This window comes from Grampus griseus, assembly GCF_964374135.1.
Source record: "Grampus griseus genome assembly, chromosome: 19".
NCBI classification, from domain to species: Eukaryota; Metazoa; Chordata; class Mammalia; order Artiodactyla; family Delphinidae; genus Grampus; species Grampus griseus.
This window is the reverse complement of record NC_139013.1, coordinates 53,908,635-53,926,863: the sequence shown is the minus strand read 5'-3', so window position 1 is coordinate 53,926,863 and position 18,229 is coordinate 53,908,635. Positions and strand designations below refer to the sequence as shown.

At 42.8% G+C, this 18,229-nt stretch overlaps 1 protein-coding gene across 1 annotated transcript in view; it reads right to left on the bottom strand.

Annotated features, from left to right (window-relative positions):
• NECAB2 (N-terminal EF-hand calcium binding protein 2) overlaps window positions 1–18,229 on the bottom strand; it is a gene marked incomplete at its 5' end in the record, with an annotated part of 38,175 nt that overhangs the window by 11,061 nt on the left and 8,885 nt on the right. Inside the window, 2 exons of the mRNA XM_082676664.1 lie at window positions 16,615–16,712; window positions 16,883–16,908. Coding sequence (XP_082532790.1) covers window positions 16,615–16,712; window positions 16,883–16,908 — 124 coding nt within the window. The remainder of the gene's footprint in view (window positions 1–16,614; window positions 16,713–16,882; window positions 16,909–18,229) is intronic.

Genomic DNA, 18,229 nt, shown 5'->3' with positions numbered 1-18,229 from the left:
GGTATCCAAATTGGAAGGGAAGAGGTAGAGTTGTCACTATATGCAGATGACATGATACGATAAATAGAAAGCCCTAAGGACTCCACAGAAAAACTACTAGATCTAATAAAGGAATTCAGTAAAGTAGCAGGACACAAGATTAACATTTGGAAATCGGTTGCATTTCTTTACACTAAAAATGAAACATCAGAAAGGGAACGCAAAAAAACAATACCTTTTAAAATCGCACCAAAAAAACACACAAAACCTAGGAATAAACCTGACCAAGGAGCTGAAAGACTTATATGCTGAGAACTATAAAACATTAATACAGGAAATAAAAGAGGATTCAAGGAAATGGAAAGATATCCCATGTTCTTGGATTGGAAGAATATTGTTAAAATTCACAAAACTACCCAAAGCAATCTACAGATTTAATGTGATCCCTATCAAATGACATTTTTCACAGAACTAGGATAATCCAAAAAGTTATATGGAACCATAAAAGACCCAGAATTCCCAAAGCAATCCTGAGGGGGGAAAAAACAAGAAAGCAGGAGGCATAACTCTCCCAGACTTCAGACAATACTACAAAGCTACAGTAATCAAAACAATGTGGTACTGGTACAAAAAGAGACACACAGATCAATGGAACAGAATAGATAGACCAGAAACAAACCCACACACCTATGGTCAATTAATCTTTGACAAAGGAGGCAGGAATATAAAATGGGAAAAAGACAGGCTCTTCAGCAAATGGTGCTAGGAAAACTGGACAGCCACAGGTAAATCAATGAAATTAGAACACACCTTCACACCATGCACAAAAATAAGCTCAAAATGGCTTAAAGACTTAAACATAAGACATGACACCATAAAACTCCTAGAAGAGAACATAGGCAAAACATTCTCTGACATAAAATGTATCAATATTTTCTTAGGTCAGTCTCCCAAAGCAATAGAAATAAAAACAAGAATAAACAAATGGGACCTAATCAAACTTACAAGCGTTTGCACAACAAAGGAAACCATAAAAAAAAAACACGAAAAGACAACCTACAGCATGGGAGAAAATATCTACAAATGATGCGACCGACAAGGGCATAATCTCCAAAATATACAAACAGCACACACAACTCAATAACAAAACAAACAAACAACCCAATCCAAAAATGGGCAGAGGATCTAAGCAGACATTTCTCCAAAGAAGATATACAATAGCCAAAAGGCACATGAAAAAATGCTCAACACTGCTAACTATTAGAGAAATGCAAATCAAAACTACAATGAGGTACTACCTCACACCCATCAGAATGGCCATCATTAAAAAGTCTACAAATGACAAATGCTGGAGAGGGTGTGGATAAAAGGGAACCCTCCTACACTGTTGGTGGGAATGTAAGTTGGTGCAGCCACTATGGAAAACAGTATAGAGGTTCCTCAAAAAACTAAAAACAAAGTTACCATATGATCCAGCAATCCTACTCCTGGGCATATGTCCAGACAAAACTATAATTCAAAAAGATACATGCACCCCTATGTTCACAGCAGCACTATTCACAATAGCGAAGATATGGAAACCACCTAAATGTCCACAGACAGATGAATGGGTAAAGAAGATGTGGTGTGTGTATATATATATATATATATATATATATATATATATATATATATATACACACACATATATATATATATACACACATATATATATACAATGGAATACTACTCAGCCATAAAAAAACACAAAATAATGCCATTTGCAGCAACATGGATGCAACTAGAGATTACCATACTAAATGAAGTAAGTCAAAAAGAGAAAGACAAATACCATATGGTATCACTCATATGTGGCATCTAAAGTACGGCACAAATGAATGTACCTACAAAACAGAAACAGACTCATGGACATAGAGAACAGACTGGTGGCTGCCAAGGGGGAGGGGGAGTGGGAGTTTGGAATTAGCAGATGCAAACTATTATATATAGAATGGATAAACAACAAGGTCCTACTGTATAGAACAGGGAACTATATCCAACCTCCTGGGAAAAACCATAATGGAAAATATTTTAAAAATGCATGTATATAACTGAGTTGCTTTGCTGTACAGCAGAAATTAATACAACATTGTTAATCAACTATTCTTCAATAAAAAATAATAATAAAATAACTAAATTATAAATAAAAAATGTAAAAAAAGATGGTGGTAGTGATGATGGTTATGAAGATGACGGTGATGGTGGTGAAGATGGTGGTGGTAATGGTGGTGGTGATGATGGTGATGGTGGTGATGATGGTGATGGTGGTGAAGATGATGGTGGTAATGGTGGTGGTGATGATGATGGTGAAGATGGCGGTAATGGTGGTGGTGATGGTTATGAAGAGGATGCTGCTGCTGATGGTGATGTTGGTGAAGATGGTGGTGGTAATGGTGGTGGTGATGATGGTGATGGTGGTGATGGTGATGATGTGAAGATGGTGGTGGTAATGGTGGTGGTGGTGATGATGGTGGTGATGGCGGTAATGGTGGTGGTGATGGTTATGAAGAGGATGCTGCTGCTGATGGTGATGTTGGTGAAGATGGTGGTGGTAATGGTGGTGGTGATGATGGTGATGGTGGTGATGATGGTGATGGTGGTGAAGATGGTGGTGGTAATGGTGGTGGTGATGATGATGGTGGTGATGGCGGTAATGGTGGTGGTGATGGTTATGAAGAGGATGCTGCTGCTGATGGTGATGTTGGTGAAGATGGTGGTGATGGTTATGAAGATGGTGGTGGTGGTGGTGTTCTTGATGTTGTTGTGGACAGGGATAAAGTATTAGGGAAGAAGAATTCACAGCCTCCTTCCCTCCTCCCTCCTCTGAGGTGGATTCTTTGGGCCAGGCATGGTGTCACACGCCTGCAGTCCCAGCTTCCTGGGAGGCTGAGGCAGGAGGATCACTTGAGCCCAGGAGTTCCAGGCTGCAGTGCACTAGGCCCTAAGTTTGGCATCAACGTGGTGACCTCCCAAGAGCAGGGGATCACCAGGTTGCCTATGGAGGCATGAACCAGCCCAGGTCAGAAAAGAAGCAGGTCAAAACGGTGCTAAGTAAGCCCACACACCTGCGGTCAGTTGATCTTTGACAAAGGAGGCAAGAATATACAATGGGGAAAGAGTCTCTTCAGCAAGTGGTACTGGGAAAGCTGGACAGCCGCAGGCAAATCAGTGACGTTAGAACACACCCTAACACCATAAACAAGAATAAACTTAAAATGGCTTAAAGACCTAAACACAAGACATGACACCATAAAACTCCTGGAAGAGAACAGAGGCAAGACATTCTCTGACATAAAACATGCCACTGTGTTCTTAGGTCAGTCTCTCAAGGCAATAGAAGTAAAAGGAAAAGTAAACAAATGGGACCTAATCAAACTTATAAGCTTTCGCACGGCAAAGGAAACCATAAAAAAGAAAGAAAGAAATAAAAGAAAAGACACTACAGACTGGGAGAAAACATTTGCAAATGATGTGACCAACAAGGGCTTAATTTCCAAAATATACAAACAGCCCATACAACTCAGTAACAAAAAACCAAACAACCCCATCGAAAAATGGGCAGAAGACCCAAATAGACATTTCTCCCGAGAAGACATAGAGATGGCCAACAGGCACATGGAAAGATGCTCAACATCACTGGTTATTAGAGAAATGCAAATCAAAACTACAGTGAGGTACCACCTCACACCGGTCAGAATGGCCATCGTTAAACAGTCTACAAACAACAAATGCTGGAGAGGGTGCGGAGAAAAGGGAACCCTCCTCCTCTGTTGGTGGGAATGTAAGTTGCTTCAGCCACTGTGGAGAAGAGTATGGAGGTTCTTCAGAAAACTAAAAATAGAACTACCATATGATCCAGCAATGCTACTCCTGGGCATATATCTGGACAAAACTATAATTCAAAAAGACACATGCACCCCTATGTTCACAGAAGCCCTGTTTACAATAGCTAAGACATGGCAACAACCTAAACGTCCATCGACACATGAATGGATAAAGAAAATGCGGTATATGTATATATACAAAGGAACATTACTCCACCAAAAAGATGAAATAATGCCATTTGCAGAGATCATCTAGAGAGTATCATACTAAGTGAAGTAAGTCAGACAAATACCACCATATATCACTTATATGTGGAATCTAAAATATGACATACATGATCTTATTCATGAAACAGAAACAAACAGACATAGAAAACAGACTTGTGATTGCCAAGGGGGAGGGGGTTGGGGAAGGGATGCAGTGGGAGTTTTGGGTTAGCAGATGCAAACTATTATACATAGAATGGATAAACAACAAGGTCCCGCTATATAGCACAGGGAACTATATCCAATCTCCTGGGATAAACCATAATGGAAAAGAATGTGAAAAAGAATATATATATAACTATATACATATACCTGAATCACTTTGCTGTACACCAGAAACAACTAACACAACACTGTAAATCAACTGTACTTCAATAAAAAAACAAAACAAAAACCCCAAAACCTGCCTGTGCTGATCAGCAGTGGCATAGTGCCTGGGAATAACCACAGCGCCCCAGCCTGGGCAACACAGCGAGATCCCATCTCTCTCGTTAAGGGAATTCTGCATCTCCTAAGTGTTCTGCATGTCCCCTAAATAAACAATAAACTTTTGCCTTTAAAAATAAAAAGGTGGGGGTCTTCCCTGGTGGCGCAGTGGTTGAGAGTCCGCCTGCCGATGCAGGGGACACGGGTTCGTGCCCCGGTCCAGGAAGATCCCACATGCCGCGGAGCAGCTGGGCCCGTGAGCCATGGCCGCTGAGCCTGCGCGTCCGGCGCCTGTGCTCCGCAATGGGAGAGGCCACGGCAGTGAGAGGACCGCATACCGCAAAAAAAAAAAAAAAAAAAAAATGACACTCTGCTGGGAAGCTGGTCCCTCAAGCCCTGTGCTGCTCTCTGGCCTCCTCTACCAAGACCCTACCCTCCTGAGCCACCTGACCCAGCACCTTGGCCAGGCAAGGGCTATCAAGGAAAGAAAATTAAACCATCCATCGCTCTGACTGGAAATTAATTAGCAATAATTGCACAAGGGAACCACGGCTACAGACAGAGAGACTGAGGAATGAAGGCCAGGGTGGGGAGCAGGGGAACACGGCTGTGGGTGGAGAGGGGCCGAGAGGAGAGGTGCACGCAGACGGGGAGGTGTGGAGGTGGACCTCCCGCGCCACCCATCAGACCAGGCGCGCTGGCAGCAGGTCCTGACGGGGAAGGAGCCCACGGCAGAAAGCATGCCGGGTTCCGGCAGCCTAACGCACTGCAGTGATCAATTATCCTTCCTAGCAGACAGCTGAACTCACATGCAATCCAGTGATCGATGGGCTATGGACAAACAAATGACCCCAAAGAACAGGAAGACAGAACGAGGTAAAAAAAAACAAAACCAAAACTGAACAAAAAGAGAAAGGCTGCTAGAAGCCATCAAGCAGAAAAGCGAGCTAAAGTGAGTCTGTTAAAAGCACCCACAGGTAAGTGACTCAGGGTGCAGTCAGGGATCAATAAGTGTAACTGGTTAGTTGAATTAAAAAAAAAGACAAAATTTTCAAAAGAGTAAAAATGCAGCTTGTACAGTTTCGTCCTCCACTACCACTGATGCCTCAGCGAGAGGCCAGCTCCACAGATTTCAGAGGGAGAGGCAGAGCTGGGAATTCCGCAATATGTGGACGAGTTATTCACACGCAGGATAACAGGGAAACCTTCAGAAATCTGCAGATCTCTGAAAGTTCATCAAATGAGCACCTTTCCGGCAAAGAATGCCTAGGAATTTCTCCCAGATCTTCTAGGGCTGAATCACAGAAAAATATCCTTGAATAGGGAAGTTGTGGGAAAAAAGTGAGGGTGATCGCCCGAATGAAAATGAAGGTTACAGAGGTTAGGAAAGAAAAACATTGACCACTAATAGTTAAATTTTAATCACATTGGATTCAGGGAATAAAGAGTGTCAAAGTACGGGAAAAGAGCCAATCACCTCAAAAACTGTTTTAATTTCACAAGAGGGCATAGAAAGTGTTCTTTATTAGCCAGGTATAAAAACAGGATTAAGAGTGTTAACAAGGTATGTTTTAGAAGTCCCTAGTAAAATGAAAACTAGAATGTTTACCTTTGAAATCATAATCAATGCTATACACGAAGCAGACTACCAAAAGGTAAAATGTCAAGAAAGACGAAGGATCATTAAAAAATGGGAAGCATTTAAGATTATGACAGCAGCCAGGCCAGACAGATCATAACAATAAAGAAATCTGCCTAAATTGCCCCACGTAAAGACACAGTCCCAGATTTGACCAAACGAGGTCCATCTGGAAGCATATATAAAGCAAAGGAGCACCAAAGGATTTGCAAAGAAAAGCCTGTGCAAAGATTCTGCTACCAAATTTGATCGAATGACTGGGACAAGCTGCGATACCACGATCAAGGTAGAAGCTAATGGGAAAGCATTAACCAAGCTTAAAAGGGTAAGAATAAACGGCAGACGGCATAATGCATTACAAGGACAGGACGTTATTAAATCTTCGTGCATTATTAAATCTTTGTGCAATGGGAGAGGATATCGCTACAAGTACGGCTCTGCGGGGTTAGATGAATAAAACCACTTTATAAGGCAATTCTACTTTACATCAAGAGCCTTAGACTGCCCAGTAATTCTCTACTTTTGATCATCTATTCTTAAGAAATAATGCAAAATGTGGACAAATACTGATGTCCCAAGGTTAGTGTTCATTGATAATAGCAAAAACCTGGAAATAATCTAACATCCTCAAGAACAGGAATAGTATGTAAATTTAAGGAAGAATATTCAAAATGATACTTTTAAACAGTTTTATTAACAAGGGAAAGGTGTTTGTTAAAATGCTAGGTGAAAAAAAGCAGAAAATTTTTGTACACAGAATGATTTTAAGTGTATTAGAGAAACACCCATAGAAAAAAAGGCTCAATGGTAATAAAGTGGTAACAGTGGTTAGAGATAGTGGGAATTAGAAGTGATTTGAAATTTTCCTCTACTTCCTAAATTTTGAATATTGAATACGTACCATTTAGGTAACAAAAGTATTACAACAAGGTCTATAGGCGTCAAACGGCATGGCTAAATAAACAGGAAGGAAGTATTAGCATTTTAAAGATTAAATATCAAAACACAATTTAGTGTGAGAAATTAGTTCACCAGTGTCCCACAGGACAGATAAATTGGAAATAATAAATGTCTATTGTAAAGGGCATTACTGGGAAAATGTGAATGTCTTTAAAATGGGCAAAAAAGATGACTGGTTCCTCGTCTAATATACCCTTCTAGGTTATATACCCTTCAAGGTCTTTCCTTGTTTGGGAGCTACTTTTAACACTCTAGCATGTAGGACTTCCCTGGTGGTGCAGTGGTTAAGAATCCGCCTGCCAATGCAGGGGACACGGGTTCAAGCCCTGGTCCAGGAAGATCCCACACGCTGCGGAGCAACTAAGCCTGTGCGCCACGACTGCTGAGCCTGCGCTTTAGAGCCCGTGAGCCACAACAACTGAGCCCACGCACCGCAACTACTGAAGCCCGTGCACCTAGAGCCCGTGCTCTGCAACAAGAGAAGCCACCGCAACGAAGAGTAGCCCCCGCTCGCTGCAACTACAGAAAGGCTGCGTGCAGCAATGAAGACCCCATGCAGCCAAAAAATAAATAAAATTTAAAAACAACAAAAAACTCTAGCATGTAAAAACTTGACAATAATGCAAATAATTCTCATCCACAGAAATGCATATGAATTTTGTCTCGCAGAATTCAACTGACTATTGTCCTGTGGACAGTGACCGATTTTGCATTTATTCACAGATTCATCTCAGAATTCCTGGTTGCCTATATACATGGCAAATGTTCTTTGAATTTTCCTTGGACACAGTGTAACATCCTACTGGTTCTCAAATTAAGGAGTTAAATAAAATCTTTCACATGTGTATACTTTATATTTGTACAAGAGACAACTTTACCTTTTTACAAAGTTGTCTTTTTTGTGTGTGTGTGTGGTATGCGAGCCTCTCACTGTTGTGGCCTCTCCCGTTCCAGAGCACAGGCTCCGGACGCGCAGGCTCAGCGGCCATGGCTCACGGGCCCAGCCGCTCCGCGGCATGTGGGATCTTCCTGGACGGGGGCACGAACCCGTGTCCCCTGCATCGGCAGGCAGACTCTCAACCACTGCGCCACCAGGGAAGCCCCAAAGTTGTCTTTTAAACAACATATATTTCACAACAAAGAAGGGATAGTTATTTTCAGATTTTATACTCTCAAAGTATGATCCACATCTTCTTCCCAAGTATCTATGGGAGAATTGTAAAAACAAAATAATATGGGACTTCCCTGGTGGCGCAGTAGATAAGATTCCACACTCCCAACGCAGGGGGCTGGGTATGAGCCCTGGTCAGGGAAATACATCCCACATGCATGCTGCTAGAGTTTGCATGCCACAACTAAGGAGCCTGCCTGCCTCAACTAAGACCCTGCACAACCAAATTAAAAAAAAATTTTTTAAGTCAAAATAATAGGCAGTGAAGAAATCTCAAAAAAATAGAATACAAACTACTGGTTACTTGGTTTTATCCTAATACCATGAAATGAGAAATAAGTGAGGATATAACAAACTATTAGAGAATATTGAGAGAGGAAATATTAATCCTATATACTAAAATCTATCACTGCAGTGAAAGTATCATTCAAAGGTAGATTTCTAAACTTTCAAACTTTATTATCCAAAAAAATTTAAGCATTCCTTTTCACATATGAAAAAGTATATAGCAACAACAATAAACCAAAGGAGATACGTGGTAGGAAATAATAATGATAAAAACTATAAATACAGTAGATTCAGTAGTAGATACAGAATCAATACCGCCAAAATGACCATACTACCCAAGGCAATCTACAGGTTCAACCCAATCCCTATCAAATTACCAATGGCATTTTTCAAGAACTAGGACAAAAAATTTCAAAATTTGTATGAAAACACAAAAGACCCCGAAGAGCCAAAGCAGTCCTGAGAAAGAAAAACAGCTGGAGGAATCAGGCTCCTTGACTTCAGAATATACTACAAACCTACAGTCATCAAAACAGTATGGTACTGGCACAAAAACAGAAATATAGATCAATGGAACATGACAGAAAGCCCAGAAATAAACCCACTCATCTATGGTCACCTAATCTATGACAAAGGAGGCAAGAATATGCAAATGGAGAAAAGAGAGTCTCTTCAATAAGTGGTGCTGGGAAAACTGAACAGCAGTTTAAAAGAATGAAATTAGGACATTCTCTAACACCATACACACAAAAAAAACTCAAAATGGATCAAAGACCTACATGTAAGGCCAGACACTATAAAACTCCTAGAGGAAAACACAGGCAGTACATACACTCTTTGACATAAATCACAGCAATATCTTTTTTGATCCACCTCCTAGAGTAATGAAAGTAAAACCAAAAATAAACAAACGGGACCTAATTAAACTTAAAAGCTTCTGCACAGCAAAGGAAACTATAAACAAAATGAAAAGACAACCCACAGAATGGGAGAAAATATTTGCAAACAATGCGAGTGACAAGAAATTAAATGCTGAAATATATTAACAATTCATATAGCTCAGTATCAAAAACAAACAATCCAATCAAAACACGGGAAGAAGACCTAAACAGACATTTCTCCAAAGAAGACATCCAGATAGCCAAAAAGCACATGAAAAGATGCTCAACATCACTAATTATTAGAGAAACGCAAATCAAAACTACAATGAGGTACCACCTCATACCAGTCAAAATGGCCGTCATCAAAAAAATCTACAAACAATAAATGCTGGAGAGGGTGTGGAGAAAAGGGAACCCTCCTACACTGTTGGTGGGAATGTAAATTGATACAGCCACTATGGAGAACAGAATGGAGGTTCCTCAAAAAACTAAAAATCGAACTACCATATGACCCAGCAATCCCACTCCTGGGCATATACCTGGAGAAAACCATAATTTGAAAAGAAACATGCATCCCAGTGTTCACTGCAGCACTATTTACCATAGCCAGGACATGGAAGCAACCTAAGTGTCCATCAACAGAGGAATGGATAAAGAAGATGTGCTACATATATACAATGGAATATTACTCAGCCATAAAAAAAGAACAAAATAATGCCATTTGCAGATTGTCATCCTGAGTGAAATTAAGTCAGACAGAGAAAGACAAACATCATATGATATCGCTTATATGTGGAATCTAAAAAAAGGGTACAAATGAACTTCTTTACAAAACAGAAACAGAGTCACAGATGTAGAAAACAAACTTCTGGTTACCAGGGGGTAAGGGGGGAGAGGGATCCATTGGGAGATTGGGATTGACATGTACACACTTCTACATATAAAATAGATAACTAATAAGGACCTACTGTACAGCACAGGGAACTCTACTCAATACTCTCTAATGGCCTATATGGGAAAAGAACCTTAAAAAGAGTGCATATATGTATAACTGATTCACTTTGCTGTACACCTGAAACTAACACAACATTGTAAATCAACTACACTCCAATAAAAATTTTAAAAAAAAGATACACGCACCCCAATGTTCACTGCAGCACTATTTACAATAGCCAAGACATGGAAGCAACCTCAATGTCTACTGACAGAGGAATGCATAAAAAAGATGTGGTACATATATACAATGGAATATTACTCAGCCATAAAAAGAGAATGAAATAATGCCCTTTGCAGCAACATGGATGGACCTAGAGATTATCATACTAAGTAAGCCAGACAGAGAAGGACAAATATCATGATATCGCTTACGTGTAGAATCTAAAAGAAAAAAAAAGACACAAATGAACTTATTTCCAAAACAGAGGCTCACAGACACAGAAAACAAACTTATGGTTACCAAAGGGGAAAGGGTGGTGGGTGAAGGGATAAATTAGGAAGCTGGGATTAACATATACACACTACTATATATAAAACAGATAACAAGGACCTACTGTACAGCACAGGGAATGCTACTCAATATTATCTAATAACCTACAAGGGAAAAGAATCTGAAAAAGAATATATATATATATATATATATATATATAAACTGAATTGTGCTGTACACCTGAATCTTACACGATATTGCAAATCAACTATACTTCAATACAAAAGATTTTTTTTTAAGGAAAGAAAAGAATTAAAAAAAATAAATACAGGAGAAAACATACTGTATAAATTAAATTTAAATAAACATGTCAGGGGCTCGTTTCTAGAAACAACTAATAAAAACAGGCAAAACTCTGTTAAATAGAAGTTTAAATGCAGCAAAATAGTACAAAATTTAAATCAAGACCTGAGCTGTAACAGCTGATGTTTTATTAAACGTAATCTGCGTCATGTGCCTGTTTTGTTTCAATGTTTTAGAATTTTAAAAAATCATAATATACTATGCATCATCGATCATAAAACTGAACATGTCCATGGCAGTTTTGTTTAAAAATATACTAAAATGGACACCAAAAGTTTACCTAAAATTAGGATTGACTTTAAAATCACTATTATAATAATCCCCTCCCCCTGTTCAGTACCTCCACCCAAGCCTATGGATTAATTCTTTCTATTTTTGAATAGAAACATGATCCTAAGTTAGAGAAGCTGATTCACACACAGGAAGATATTCAAAACCACCTACAATTCACTCCCTATCACCCAATCTCAATTCCTGATAGAGACAGAGATAAAACACTCAGCTAGTGACAAGATTCAGCAACGTGGTAAAAGAATAATGTGCCAATTAGGGTTTATCACAGGAAGCTAAGGACTGTTCAATAGGAGAGAATCTAATAATAGAATCCACCCCATCAATAGTTTAAGAAAAATCATATGATCCCTGAAAAAAAATACCAAAAAGGCATTTGAAAAAAAAATTCACTACCACCCGCCAAGGCAACCTTTAACGAAGGGAACACAAAAATATTTTTTATCAGACTGAAGAGGTTTCTAAAATAAGAGCTGCTATTAATATTATAATTAGTGAAGAACATCAGGAGCAAAAACAAGGATGTCTGACATAGCGCCATTACAATGTGTGAGAATTCAGGGTAAACGCAGCAGGACACAACAGAGAAACAGGAGGAACACATATCAGAAATGAAGACAGTAACTACACTGGTTAACCCTGATACTATGACTGCCTGTCTACAAAAGCAAATGAGTCACCCTAACTCAGTGGATGCAAGAGACGTATTTGAAATAATCAACGAGCTGCACTTCTCCCAACAAAAACTGGTTAGAAAACATGCAAGAAATGCCAGTCACCATTGTGACAACCTATCATAGCATCACCACCATCACTAGGAAATCATGCAGCCTCTGGTACACTCTAACAGCAAAAATCCTGCAAACTGCTTTAGGTTGTATCGGTAGATGTTAACATCCTCTCCCTTTCACCATCACATCAAAAAGAATAAAATACCTAGGGAGGGTGGGAGGGAGGGAGACGCAAGAGGGAAGACATATGGGAACATATGTATATGTATAACTGATTCACTTTGTTATAAAGCAGAAACTAACACACCATTGTAAAGCAATTATACCCCAATAAAGATGTTAAAAAAAAAAAAAGAATAAAATACCTAGGAATAAAACTACCTAAGGAGACAAAAGACCTGTACTCTGAAAACTGTAAGCCGCCGATGAAAGAAATCGAAGATGACACAAACGGATGCAAAGATATATCATGCTCTCGGATTGGAAGAATCAATATTGTCAAAGTGACTGTACTATCCAAGGCAATCTACAGACTCAATGCAATCCCTATCAAATTATCAATGGCTGGGCTTCCCTGTAAAACATTTTTAAATTTGTGTGCAAACACAAAAGACCCCGAATAGCCAAAGCAGTCCTGAGAAAGAAAACCAGCTGGAGGAATCTGGCTCCTTGACTTCAGAATATACTACAACTACAGTCATCAAAACAGTATGGTAATGGCACAAAAAGAGAAATGTAGATCAATGGAACAGGATAGAAAGCCCAGAGATGAACCCACTCACCTATGGTCACCTAATCTATGACAAAGGAGGCAAGAATGTACAATGGAGAAAAGACAGTCTCTTCAATAAGTGGCACTGGGAAAACTGGACAGCAGCTTAAAAGAATGATATTCGGACATTCTCTAACACAATACACAAAAATAAACTCAAAACGGATTAAAGACCTAAATGTAAGACTGGACACTATAAAACTCTTAGAGGAAAACATAGGCAGAACACTCTTTGCAATTGCAGCAATATCTTTTTTGATCCACCTCCTAGACTAACGAAAATTAAACCAAAAATAAACAAATGGGACCTAATTAAACTTAAAAGCTTCTGCACAGTAAAGGAAACCATAAACAAAACAAAAAGACAACCCACAGAATGGGAGAAAATATTTGCAAGCGAAGCGACTGACAAGGGCTTAATCTCCACAATATACAAATAGCTCACACAGCTCAATATCAAAAGGAACCAAACAACCCAATCAAAACATGGGCAGAGGATCAAAGTAGACATTTTTCCAAAGAAGACATACAGATGGCCAAAAAGCACATGAAAAGAGCAGTGCAAATCAAAGCTACAATCAGAGGGATTGGTGGCACAGTGGTTAAGAACCTGCCTGCCAATGCAGGGGGCATGGGTTCGACCCCTGGTCTAGGAAGATCCCACATGCCGCGGAGCAACTAAGCCTGTGCGCCACAACTGCTGAGCCTGTGCTCTACAGCCCGTGCTCCACAACAACAGAAGCCTGCACACCGCAACGAAGAGTAGCCCCCGCTCGTTGCAAGTAGAGAAACCCTGCACGCAGCAACAAAGACCCAACACAGCCAAAAAACCAAAAAAAAACAAAAAAAACTACAAAGAGGTATCACCTCACACATTCAGAATGGCCATCATCAAAAGGTCTACAGACAACAAATGCTGGAGAGGGTGTGGAGAAAAGGGAACCCTCTTGCACTGTTGGTGGGAATGTAAATTGACACAGCCACTATGGAGAACAGTATGGAGGTTCCTTAAAAAACTAAAAATAGAACTATCATACGACCCAGCAATCCCACTACTGGACATATACCCTGAAAAAATCATAACTCAAAAAGAGTCATGTACCACAATGTTCACTGCAGCTCTATTTACTATAGCCAGGACATGGAAGCAACCTAAGTGTCCATTGACAGAGGAATGGATAAAGAAGATGCGGCACATACATACAATGGAATATTACTCAGCCATTAAAAAAAACAAAATAATGTCATTTGCAGCAACATGGATAGACCTAGAGATCAGACTAACTGAAGGAAATCAGACAGAGAAAAAAAAACATCATATGATACCGCTCATATGTGAAATCTAATTTTTTAAAAAATGATACAAATGAACTTATTTACAACACAGAAACAGACTCACAGATATCAAAATCAAAATTATGGCTACCAAAGAGGAAACAAGGGGGCAAGGGATAAATTAGGAGGCTGGGATTAATATATACACACTATTATAAATAAAATGGATAACTAATAAGAACCTACTGCATAGCACAGGGAACACTACTCAATATTCTGTAACAACCCACATGGGAAAAGAATCTGAAAAATAATGGCTATATACATATAACATTCCCTTTGCTGTACACCTGAAACTAACACAACATTGTAAACCAAGTATACTCTGATAGAAAGTTTTAAACAACCAAAAAAACACAATATTTTGAAGAGATTAAAAAAAGCCAGAAACGGATTTACAGGTATTGACAAGAAACTTACGGTTACCAAAGGGGAAACGTGGTGAGGCGGGAGGGATAAATCAGGAGCTTGGGATTAACATACACACACTACTACATATAAGATAGATAACCAACAAGGACCTACTGTATAGCACAGAGAACTCTACTCAATAATCTGTGATAACCTATATGAGAAAAGAATCTGAAAAGCAATGAATATATGTACAACTGAATCACCTTGCTGTATACCTGAAACTAACACAGCATTGTAAGTCAACTATACTCCAATAAAATTTAAAAAATAAAATAAAATCGTCTCTTGATAGAGAATTGTGTCCCATCTCTGAATAGTTATGCCCAAAGACCAAGAAACAAGTATGCGTTTTGTTAATACGGAAGACAACATTGCTGCGCAGTGGCTCCATTCCCAGATTTGAAAACTAAGGCTCAAGGCGGTGAGTTCAATCGCAAGGAGTCCCATGTGGGCAACCAGTGTGCCTCACCCAGCCATGAGGAGAGGGGCTGGGGCTGACACACTGCACAAGGGTTCCAGAGCTTGGGGGCTTTCCATGCTGCCTTCTATGAATGCTCCCATTCCACAGATGGAGAAACTGAGGTTCAGAAAGAGAAGTGACTGGCTGGGGTCCTTCAGCCTGGTCTGGCTGACTTCATCCGCTAAGCTCCCTGGCCTCAACCAGCAGGCGGGGCTGGTCTTTCCTGAGCTCCCACAGCTCAGATAGGCTGCACGCCCTCGGGCATTACACGTCCATCACAGCGTGGCCCACTCCCTCCTACACGCCTTGGTCAGCTTGGTCCCATGCTGTGCTCCATACCTCCGGCCAGGTCCCTGACTCAGTTTCCCCTCCCATTTCAGCAGGAAGCTCTGGCTGTCTGGCCACGACCCTACAGGGTTCACCTTTCCAAGCCTGTTTCCATAGTTATGAAAGCTATGTTTCCATGGTTATGTCACTTATAGTTATGATTGACTGTCGTTACCCACAGGGCTGCTGGGGGGATTAAGTGAGCGTTTAATCCTGGCTGTCATAGAGCCTCGGGAAATTCACGGTGACTCTTCTCCGTGGATACAGAGAAGGAACACACCCCCCTGCTCCCCCCAGAAGCACCAGCCAGAGTCGGTGCAGACTCACAGGTGGGAAACGGAGCTGGGAGGCGGGCTGCTTATGCCCATCTGAGCTACAATGATGCCCAGCCCACAACCTGCCCCATCTCCCTCCTTCTGCCCTCCTCCAGGGCATAAATGCCAACAAGGAGGTGACAGGCCTGCGGGCACAGACTCTGAAGCCACACCCGAGCCCTCTCTCCAGGACACGCAGAGTCCTGCCCCCGGCTCCCTCCCAACACTCCTAATGGACCCACAGCCCAGCTCACGTCTCCTCGTCTGGACACGGCGTTCTCACCCCAGACACCCTCAGATTCCTGGTCAAGTTCAGATGCTCAAGTCCACCCCCATCCCACCCCATCCGTAACCCTGTAAAGGGCGTGGCATCGTCAGGTCTGACACCTGTCCAAGGCCCCGGAGTCCTCAGGGTGACTGCCGCTCCCTTCCTAGGACTCCATCCCAGGACCAAGCCCAACTGTGGGAAAGGGCCTCACGCTCTGAACCAGACACTGCTAGACAGAGCCGTTCAACAAGCCACTCCAGGTACTTCAGTTTCCCTCACTCTCTCTAGAAGCCCCAAGCAAAGCCCACTTCAGAGCCACCTTCGCCCAACACTTGTCATCACAAATCCAGGCACCCTTGTGCGAGGACGTTCTGCGGAAATGTAGCCCCAAACCAGCACTCAAGCCCTGGACCCCCAAGGGCCTCCCACGCCTGCTGACCTTCTTGGTGTAGCCCATGGCCTTCAGGACAGAGTGATTCAAGGTCTCCAGGGAGGCCAGGACGTCCTCGTAGTCCCCCATGTGGTCCACAAAGTAATCTAGGGGAAAGGAAGGCAGGGGTCACAGGTCATAGGAGGACCATGCCCCTCCCCCTGGGCCCTCCCACCAATCCCATCTGTGCCCCTCATTCATTGCCTCTCCCCGGTCCCCTCCCCTCACAGAAAACACACCCCAGCCAAGCCTCTGTCCCTGCACAGCCAGCACCTACCACACAGCTCCTTGGTGTCCACATGGCTGCAGAGACAGAGAATGAGAGGGACTCAGAGACTGGCCTGTCCCGTGCCTCCCGCCCTCCTTCCCTCCCTAGCGAGCACAGCCCAGTGTGGCTGGTAAAACACCTCCTGGGCCTCTTCTCTTTTCACCCCATGTGCTGGCACAGTGACCCCGGCTTTACAGGTGCGGGAACGGCAGGTGAAGGATGCCGCCCCCTCCAGAGGGTTCCATGTGTGTGCGTCTGTCTGACCCCCTCACCGTGCTTTGCCACCCTTTCCTCTCCCAAAGCCTGCCCACCACATCAGGAGCCGATGGGGCTAAACCGGGGGCTGGGAAAAGCGAGGGGAACAGCCCACGGCTATTACAGGCTGTCAGCAGAACTCTCCCGCGACGCACTGCCCCGGGCATCCCTGGCTGCTGGGTCCTGGGTCCCTCTGCTGGGGGTGCGGGTTGCCCTCCCTGCTCTCACTCTAGGCCTGGGATCCTCCTGTCCTTCCTCAGAGGAGGCTGAACACGAGAAGGCCACCCACGCCGGGGAAGGCGCAGGCGGCAGCTTCAGAACGCAGACACGGCGGGGCGGTGCGCTGGCGGCGGACGCCAAGGGACCTGAGCTCTGGGCAGGTTCTGATGACCTTCCCTTTCTGGGCCCCAGTTCCCTCACTGAGAGACGCCGGCCTACAGAGTGTGCCGGCTTCGTCAAGAGGCTTCCAGGAAAAGGCCCTGCAAACTCTGTCTTGGAGGTTCCCCGAATCCGCATCACCTGGTGAAAAGTGCTGACAAGTCCTGCAGAAACGAAGCCTGTTTAATTGTGCTCAAAGGAGCATTTCACCGACCTTTCTGAGCCGTGTGAACGGTTTTGGGCAGAAAACCTGTTTAGCATCCCAAGGAGGGGACGTTTACAGTAAACAATCTGGGGAACGTTGGAAAGAAGACACCCAAAGGTCTTCAGAGGTCTGGGCTTTGCTAGTGGTGAGTCCGCCCGCCCGCACTCACATACGCTCACCCCTGCCGCCTCCTCCCAGACCCAGCTGCCGGAACGACGATGAATAACCCACAGGCACCTGCCGCAGCCCTTTCAAGCTCCCCTTTCGAGCTCCCTGGGGCGCTGCAGGAACTGCTCACACCCTCCATCTCGCTCCAGAAACAAAGGCCTCCCCTGGAGCCTGCGGCAGGAAGCCGTTTCTTTCAAGGGGCCTTTCCCCCTCCGGCTGCCCCACCCTGGCTCCCAGGACGCTCAGCCCCACCTCTGGCCCCAGGTGGCCCCATGCTGTGTCCCTTGCCAACGGGCCTGGTGGCAGCTCATCGTCCAGACCATCTCTAGCCTGTCGCAGGGGACCCCAGC